Source organism: Physeter macrocephalus, chromosome 18, assembly GCF_002837175.3.
Source record: "Physeter macrocephalus isolate SW-GA chromosome 18, ASM283717v5, whole genome shotgun sequence".
In the NCBI taxonomy this organism is placed as follows: domain Eukaryota; kingdom Metazoa; phylum Chordata; class Mammalia; order Artiodactyla; family Physeteridae; genus Physeter; species Physeter macrocephalus.
Genome location: NC_041231.1, coordinates 73183321 through 73192364, shown reverse-complemented (window position 1 = coordinate 73192364; position 9044 = coordinate 73183321). Strand labels below are relative to the sequence as shown.

Sequence of the window (9044 nt, the reverse complement as noted above, 5' to 3'; positions counted from 1 at the left end):
CGGCCATGGCTCACGGGCCCAGCCGCTCCGCGGCATGTGGGATCTTCCCGGACCAGGGCACGAACCCGTGTCCCCTGCATCGGCAGGCGGACTCTCAACCACTGCGCCACCAGGGAAGCCCCGAATTTTTAAAAAGAGAAAGCACAAATGGCTCGTAAACATGAAAATGTGTTTAACCTCATCAGTAACCAGGAAAATGATTTAAATCCCAGTGAGACGCCATTTCACACCCTATATGCTGGCAATTTTTTAATTGAACGACACCAACTGTGTGCAAGGATGAGGATCCATGGGCACTCTCATGCTAGGCACTGCCTGGTAAATTGAGGCATGCACACATCCCAGGGCCCAGCCATTCCACTCTTAGCAGGTGCAGCAGGAGACATGCACAAGAATGTTCACAATAGCCCAAACTGGAAACAACCCAAACAACCACCACCAGTAGAAGTGATAAAACAGATTGTGTATACTCGAGCTATACAGAAGTGAAAATAAAGTATATCAGCATAGACGCATCTCAAAAACAATACCGAACACAGTTCAAATACAGGCAAATTAAATGATACAAACATGGGGTAAACTGTCAGGCAAACCAAGACAATGATAAACATCCAGTTCAGGAGAGTGGTTACCTTTGGGTGAGCAGAGGAAGGACCAGTAAGGGTACTGGTAGTGTTCAGTGTTCTTTGTCTTGGCCTGGGTGCTAGGAACATGGCTGTTCATTTATCACTGTTCTTGCAGTATTACACTCGTTTTTATACAGTCTTTTCATAAATGCCGTGTTTTAAATTTTACAATTATTAAAATTACTTAATAAAAATAAAAAGTGCTTTAGCGTTATGTTGTGATAGTATTACCAGACGTATTTAACATATTTTCAACTTGCCTGCCAGCAAATATTCTTCTTTTCATTGTGTCCAAAGATAACCGTGTAGCTTTTTGAAGACTGTCTAGTAATTGATGAGAGAAAAAAGCGTAGACCTCTTTACATTCCTGTAATGAGAAATCATATTAAATTTGGTACAAAAAATAAAAACTCTAACACCCCCAAAGCAATAATACAATATTAGAAGTGACATGCAAAAGATGAAAAATAATAAACTATACAATTTCAATTATATTGTAGAAATGAATTCAATCCTAAATTACTTGTTTTTTTAAGCAAGTAAGAATACACGAAAAGTGTGCTTTCATAAACACCCTAACAAATTATAAGGCCTTACTCAAAAGCCAAAATTCAAAAACAGCTAATGGAAAATAATCCTGGTTTGCTCAATATTCAATAATTCACTCAACAAAACTGAAGCACTTAAGTGTGGTGCACTTTTCAATGCTTAGAGGTGTGGGCACAAGAGGATATGTAGTCTCCAACCTCAAAAATCTCAGCTTGGTGGATAAACATATTTTAAAATGTGTGATACCAAAATATATGGGATGAAACTTCCACCATCCTGGCACCATGGTTTGTCCCTCTCTGCAAGCCCTTCTTTCCCACCAGAGAAGAAGTAGCCACATTTATTGGTCAGAGCACAGAATAAATATTAAGCCTGGGCAGGAATCTGGGCACTACGTCTTGCATGCACAGTGATTCACACATCTGGAGCCAGAGGCTCTGGCCACACTGTTCCTCTCCACCCTACACCCTGACCCTCTGAGTCTGGGTGGGCCAGTCAGGTTGAGTTGGGTCAGAAGGGAGGCTTATCAGGTGTGAACAAAGAGGAATATGATCAGGTTGGTCAACTACCAGGTTAAAGTGCAGGCGTGACATAATCAGATGTTTACGTTAGACCACTGCGGAAGCGATGTGGAAGATGGATTTGAGAGGCAGAGGCTGTTTAGGAGATGTCTGCACTGATGCAGCTCTAAGTGATCCCCCATTTTGAGAGGCTCTGATGGTACTCAGTCTTGCTCTAAGGACCCCAGCCAGTGTCAAAGGGAATGCAGTTGGAAGCGAAGAACTCTCCTGCTGACCCCCACCAACTGATAGTGGCTGCCGGGTGCATGCTACTGAGAAGCAATCTATAGCTAAAATCTAGACTCAGCGGGAAGGTGTTTCCCAATCAATTAGTGATAGCATCCTTGAGCCAGAAGGTGAAAGTGAAACAACCGTGTGCTGTTTATTTCCAAGACTGTGTTAGGGTGCGGGTTAGAGAGTGTAAAAGAATGTAAAATGGAGAAAGAATGGAAAGATGAGTATGGAGGATTAAAAGAAAACTGACGGGGGCTTCCCTGGTGGCGCAGTGGTTGAGAGTCCGCCTGGCGATGCAGGGGACACGGGTTCGTGCCCCGGTCTGGGAAGATCCCACATGCCGCGCAGCGGCTGGGCCCGTGAGCCATGGCCGCTGAGCCTGCGCGTCCGGAGCCTGTGCTCCGCAACGGGAGAGGCCACAACAGTGAGAGGCCCACGTACCGCAAAAAGCAGGAATTAGTACAAATGTGGGAGTGGCATTTAGAGTCGATGCATGACCAGAAGGCCTAAAGGAGGATGAAGAATCCCCGTGTCTCCTACGCAACTTTCATTCTCAACACAGCTCAGCATAATGTGAGAATCTGCCCACCTGGGGTTTCTCCTGTGGGAGAGTCCACAGTGTTAATAAAAAATGCAGATCCCTGGACCCCATGTGAATCAAAATCCGGTCTTGCAATACAGGTAATTCTATTAAAAACAATAACTGAGAACAAAGTTCTCCACTTTGAGTCAAATGGATTGGCATTACAATCCCAGAAGTGACATTTACTACATAAGAAAACAAGGTCAGTCACAATAGGGAGAGATAACTATATAAACTGTAATTGACAGAATAGCATTAAAAGTTGACAGTGTTGGGGAAAACTGTAAGGATTGCTGTATCTTGTCAGATGCTACAGTACAGAACTGAAAATTATATTTTCTGGATTTTGTTATAAATCCAATTGGTTATAAATCCACACAGACTGATTGCAGAACTGCCTGGAAAAAAAAAAACACCATCTGGGGTTATCTACAATCCTATGAGTCATAATACTGTGAAATTGCATAAGGTTGCTTTACAATAAATACCTTTTTTAATTCATCTTCTTTATCATTAACATCAACCTCAGGCACAATATTAGTACAATCCTATGAGTCATAATACTGTGAAATTGCATCCGGTTGCTTTACAATAAATACCTTTTTAAATTCATCTTCTTTATCATTAACATCAACCTCAGGCACAATATTAGTCTCATAATCAGCACTTTCACCCTCTTCTGTTTCACTTCCAAAAACAACATGTTTTCTCTGTTCTATAGATAAAAGATAAAACAAAAATATAACAGTTAATACTTGGCATTTGGTTTATTCTATATAACCAAACCTTCTTAGGAAGCTCCTTCTTAAAAAAATTCTTAATTTAAAAATTTAAAATTTGTTGCTGGGGGAAATCACCCTTGAATTCAATTTAAATCACCCATCTCAACAGAATTAACATTCTATTAAGAAATACACTCTTTAAATATACTGTACTCTGTATTAGTATCTAGAATTAAGAAACATTTAAAGAGGGGTTTTTTTTACAGGCTCTCTTTCTAAAATACCTGTTTACCTTTTGGGTTTGCCATCTTAAGCTGACATGTTTGTGTTTTTGATACTTCTGAAGAAAACTACTTAAACTAAGTGGAAAACCTCTCAGAGAAAGAAGAGATGCGGCGAATACTTGTTTAAGCTGGAGTTTCTCAACCTCAGCACTACTGACATGCTTTGTTGTTGCGGCTGTCCTATGCCATGGAGGATATTCAGCAGCATCCCTGGCCTCTACTCACTAGATGCCATCCCCACACAGTGTGACAGCCAACATGAGAGAATGCTGTACCAAAAAAAAAAGTTAACATAGCAGGCCAGAGACTGCTATCCATGGAAAGGCCTGCTTGCAAGGTTGGTCCCCAGTAAGTATCTATGAACTTGGATTTCAGAGGGGTGCCCACCATTCCCTAATTCATAAAAAGGGCTCACTGTGCCTAAACTGCAAACGGTGTGGTTTATGCTGAACATCTGCTCTCCTTCTAGGAGTCTGGAATTTTGGTGCCTGCTACGCACAAGGTGCCTACTTGAGAACGTACCTGTAACACTTGTGATTCAAACATTGTAACCAGCCACGTTACCTGGTAACTGTTTTGCTGTTTTCCCACTGTATTTAACTTCATAAATAGTCTCAAATATTGATATAAGTTCTTTGACAGCTTCTTCCACATGCTTACTTTTATGGTTTAGAACCTCAGCCCATTCTTCTGTGTATGTCTATTAAATAAAGAAATGACTATTAATTTCCCGATACTTAAAACTACTGTGAAATTTATTAATATGACTTCAACTTATCAAACTCTAATGCCATTTGAAAATACCTAGAGATAGTGGCCAATAGCATAATGTTTCAGACCCCAAAGTGTCAATGGCTAAAAGCAGCTTGAGACAGCTTCTAAGTCTCAAGCAAAGAAAAGGAGAAAGAAAAAAAATTCAAAGTCTTTTTTTTTTTTTGGCCGCACCACGTGGCATGAGGGATCTTAGTTCCCCGACCAGGGATCGAACCTGCGCCCCTGTAGTGGAAGCGTGGAGTTTTAACCACTGGACTGCCAGGGAAGTCCCAAATTCAAAGTTTTTGACCTTACCTGACTCATTCACACACAGAGATCTACAGTCCCATTCATATGGGCAAAAAGAAAGAAGCCTGAAAGCCTAGGAGATGAAGATGTCAAAGTTGAAAATGAGAAATGTTTTTAAAAAGGACAATCCAGGGACTTCCCTGGTGGCGCAGTGGTTAAGAATCTGCCTGCCAACGCAGGGGACACAGGTTCGATCCCTGGTCCGGGAAGATCCCACATGCTGCAGAGCAACTAAGCCCTTGCGCCACAGCTACTGAGCCTGTGCTCTAGAGTCTGTGAGCCGCAACTACTGAAGTCCATGCACCTAGAGCCCATGCTCCACAACAAGAGAACCCACCACAATGAGAAGCCCGCGCACCGCAACGAAGAGTAGCCCCCACTCGCCACAACTAGAGAAAGCCCACACGCAGCAACGAAGACCCAAAGCAGCCAAAAATAAATAAATAATTTTTTAAAGTAAATAAATGTAAGGGCAAAAACTATAAAACGCTTTAAAAAAACATAAGCATGGATCTTCATGATCTTGGATCAGGCAAATTTTTCTTAGATATGACACCAAAGCAAAGCAACAGCAAAAGAATATATAGATGAATTGGACATCATCAAAATGTAAAACTTTGGGGCTTCAAAGGACACCATCAAGAAAGTGAAAAGACGACCCACAGACTGGGAGAAAAATTTTGTAATCTGATGTGGGACTAGTATCTAGAACATATAAAGATCTATCACAACTAAAACATAAAAAGACAGATCATCCAATTTTAAAATGAGCAAAGGATTTGAATAGACATTTCTGAAAGAAGGTACATAAAAGGCTAATAAGCACATGAAAAAGTGTTCGACATCACTAGCCATTAAGGAAATACAAATTTAAGCCACAGTGAGATACCACTTTACTCCATTAGGAAGGCTATAATCAAAAAGACAAAAAAAAAAAAAAAAAAAAAAAAAAAGACAAATAATAAGTGTTGGCAAGGATGGAGAAAACTTGGAACCCTCATACACTGCTGGTGGGAATGTAAAATAACTGATGTGGGACTAGTATCTAGAACATATAAAGAACTATCACAACTAAAACATAAAAAGACAGATCATCCAATTTTAAAATGAGCAAAGGATTTGAATAGACATTTCTGAAAGAAGGTACATAAAAGGCTAATAAGCACATGAAAAAGTGTTCGACATCACTAGCCATTAAGGAAATACAAATTTAAGCCACAGTGAGATACCACTTTACTCCATTAGGAAGGCTATAATCAAAAAGACAAAAAAAAAAAAAAAAAAAAAAAAAAAAGACAAATAATAAGTGTTGGCAAGGATGCAGAGAACTTGGAACCCTCATACACTGCTGGTGGGAATGTAAAATAACGCAGCCACTTTGGAGAAGTCTGCCAGTTCTTCAAAGGGTTAAACTTGGAGTTAACATATGACCCAACAATTCCATTCCTAAATATACACCCAAGAGAAATGAAAACGTGTCCTTGCAAAACGTGTACGTTTATGTTCACAGCAGCATTATTCACAATGGCCAAAAAGTGGAAACAACCTATATGTCCATCAACTGATGAATGGCTAACTAAAACGTGGTCCATCCATACAATGCACTATTATTCTGCAGTAAAAAGAAATGTAGTATGGATACATGGGACAATATGAATGAACTTTGAAGATGCTGTGCTAAGTGAAAAAAGCGCCAGTCACAAAATACCACATACTATATGATTCCCTTTGTATGAAATGCCTACAATAAGCAAATCTGTAGAGGCAGAAAGTAGATTAGTGGCTGCCCAGGGCTAGGAGGGTTGAGAGGAAACTGGTAATGACTGCTAATGAGTATGGTATTTCTTTGGGGGTGATGAACAGTTCTAAAATTGACTGTGGTGATAGCTGCACAACTCTGTGAGTATACTAAAACCATTGAATTGTACACTTTAAATGGGTGAATTGTATGGTATGTGAATTATATCTCAATAAAGTTGTCAAAAATAATAGGTAGTACCAGAAATAATTTGAAGCAGGAACTGGGGGGAAAATGGAGCAGCGAAATGAGAGATGGGAAAGTGAAATCAGCATGTGTGAGCACTGGGAGAAGTTTAGTTGTGAATAAGAGATGAAGAAGATGTGTAAATGTTTTTGTTTGTTGGCGAGGAAAAGGGGAGAGTATATTAGACTACTGGTGGGAGGGGTCCCGTAGAGAGGACAAAGCTGAAGACCTAGAAGAGGAAGAAAGACTGGTGGAGTAAGGTTGCCAAGAAGGCAAAAAGGCATGGAATCTAGAGCCTGTGTGTGGAGAACCTCAATTTTGAAAAGAGGTGGGAACTTTCTCCATGGAACCAGAAGGAAAGAAGAGTTGGATGCAGAAGCAGTCAGCAATGTACCAAGAGCTCTGCCTGTGCAAACTATTTACATGACTTTAATTCAGAAAACTATAAATAATCCCTGCAACTCTGTCAAGGCCATCTTGCCAGGCACTCCAGGTGCTGGTTATTCTCCGTTTGCCCCCTGCAACCCATTCTCAGCTCTTCTCTGCCCTGCTCTGTGCAGAGGGAAGCTGCCTCCTGGGGCTCCCTTATTCTCTGACTTCCAGTTGGGCTTGACCCAACGGGAAGCACTAGCAGAAGACAGGAGAGCTGTAGGGCAGGTAACTCTCACTCCCTCCTTGGTAGAGGACAGTAGGGTTGCATCTCTGGTAGAGGCTGTGTCTCTTCACAAACTCAGCTCCTACGGGATGAGCCCTTCCATGTGGTTCCCACTTTTACTGGATTCTGAAAGCACTGTTTCCTTCTTTGGTACCTTCATCCCCAGCAGTGCTGATGACTCTCTACCTTGCAACTCCTGAGGTGTCTCACCTTGCTGGGATCTTCACTGGCACTGTCCCATACACAATATTCCCAGCTCCATCCTAGTACCTGAACCCTGATCAAAGAACTCACATTTGGTCCTTGGTGAATTAGATCATCTCAGATAACCATGACAGCTCACACTGCCATAAAAGCCAGGAGTAAGCAACTTAGATGTACACATTCCACTGCAAGGAAATTTCCTGTCTCAGTTGGTGACCCAGTGGCCCAGCCATCCTCTTTTGTTTAACAAGTGGCAAAATAATGCCATGGCACAACAGACTGCAAAAACTGCCTCTATATGGTGTCACTACCAGCTGCGGCCACACAAAGTAAAGCATCTCTTCTTGGGAAGACTAACTAGCCATTGAAGATTAATAAGACCATTCTTCCAAGTCAGTGAAGAACAGACTGCAACGTCAAGGAGTGGGCCGGGGATGGACCGGAAGGCAGCCAAACTGATTTTATGGGTGGGGAGGGGTGTGTTCCTATTTTTTTTAATTGAGATATAATTCATATAACACAGATATACCCTTATAAAGTGCACAATTCATTGGTTTTTAGTATCTTCACAGAGCTGGGCAACCATCACTGCTATCTAATTCCAGAACACTTTCATCACCCCAAAAGAATCCCCATACTCATTAGTCACTCCCCACTGCTCCATCTCCACCGCCCTGGCAACCACTAATCTACTTTCTGTCTCCATGGAGCCAGGGTGATTTTGCTGATAGAATTTTTAATACCCTTTCATGTATTTCCTGGTGTTTTCCTATCATAACTTGGATCATAATATTTCCCTGAATTTTCTATTCCATTTGTATATCTACCAATATACAGGTATGTTAATCAGGGTCCAATAAGGAAAACAGATGCCACACCAGCTATTTTAACAGACAGAACGAGAGAATTTAATACAAAAAATTGGTTAAACAGCTATTAAAGGACCAAGAAGGCCAAAAGGGACACAGAGGTCACAGAGAGACAGTAACCGCAGGAAGCAGTGCCCGTTCTAGGGTGCGGGGGAGCCCACGGAGGAGGGTGCAGTTATTGGAACCTGGAACTGGGAAGTGAGGGAGGTGCCTGGCTAGCGCTGCTGGCTCAGAAGCTCAGAGAGAGACCTCCTGAAGCTGGTACATCTGAGAGGCACACAAGGCTGATTCCGGAAAGGCTGGAAAAAGCTAGGGCCTGGAACTAACGGCCACTGCCAGGGTGAAGAGCTAGAGCTCATGTAAAGGTGTCAGCAACAAGAGGCAAAACAGGAAAGAGCAAGCCCATTCTCTCTTGTCCAGCCTCCTATCGCCGCCACTGCAAAGCCTAAAAGGGAGCCAGCTGGCCAAGGATAAATGTAATTTGCAGAGTCCCATCCCCAGCATCATAGAGTAGAAGGACAGATTTGAAGCTAACACAAGGTAGCTTTTTAATAATTAACATAATCTGTCCTGCAACCATTATTAGGTGCTCCAAGATAAGGAGGACTTGCCATTACTGCAAATAGCCGTGGTTCCCAGTATTGTCTGAAACCACTGGTTAGTGCAAACTAAACTTGTCCCCCCAAATTAGCATTATATATAGCAAGTTTCC

General features: G+C 41.8%; 1 protein-coding gene across 1 annotated transcript in view; it reads right to left on the bottom strand.

Annotated features, from left to right (window-relative positions):
• The window catches only part of DNAH8 (dynein axonemal heavy chain 8), a 318775-nt gene that overhangs the window by 246697 nt on the left and 63034 nt on the right, over positions 1-9044 (bottom strand). Inside the window, exons 21-23 of the mRNA XM_024122116.2 lie at positions 4123-4258; positions 3152-3267; positions 887-993 (exon numbers count right to left, since the gene is read on the bottom strand). Of these exons, the coding sequence (XP_023977884.2) occupies positions 887-993; positions 3152-3267; positions 4123-4258 (359 nt within the window). The remainder of the gene's footprint in view (positions 1-886; positions 994-3151; positions 3268-4122; positions 4259-9044) is intronic.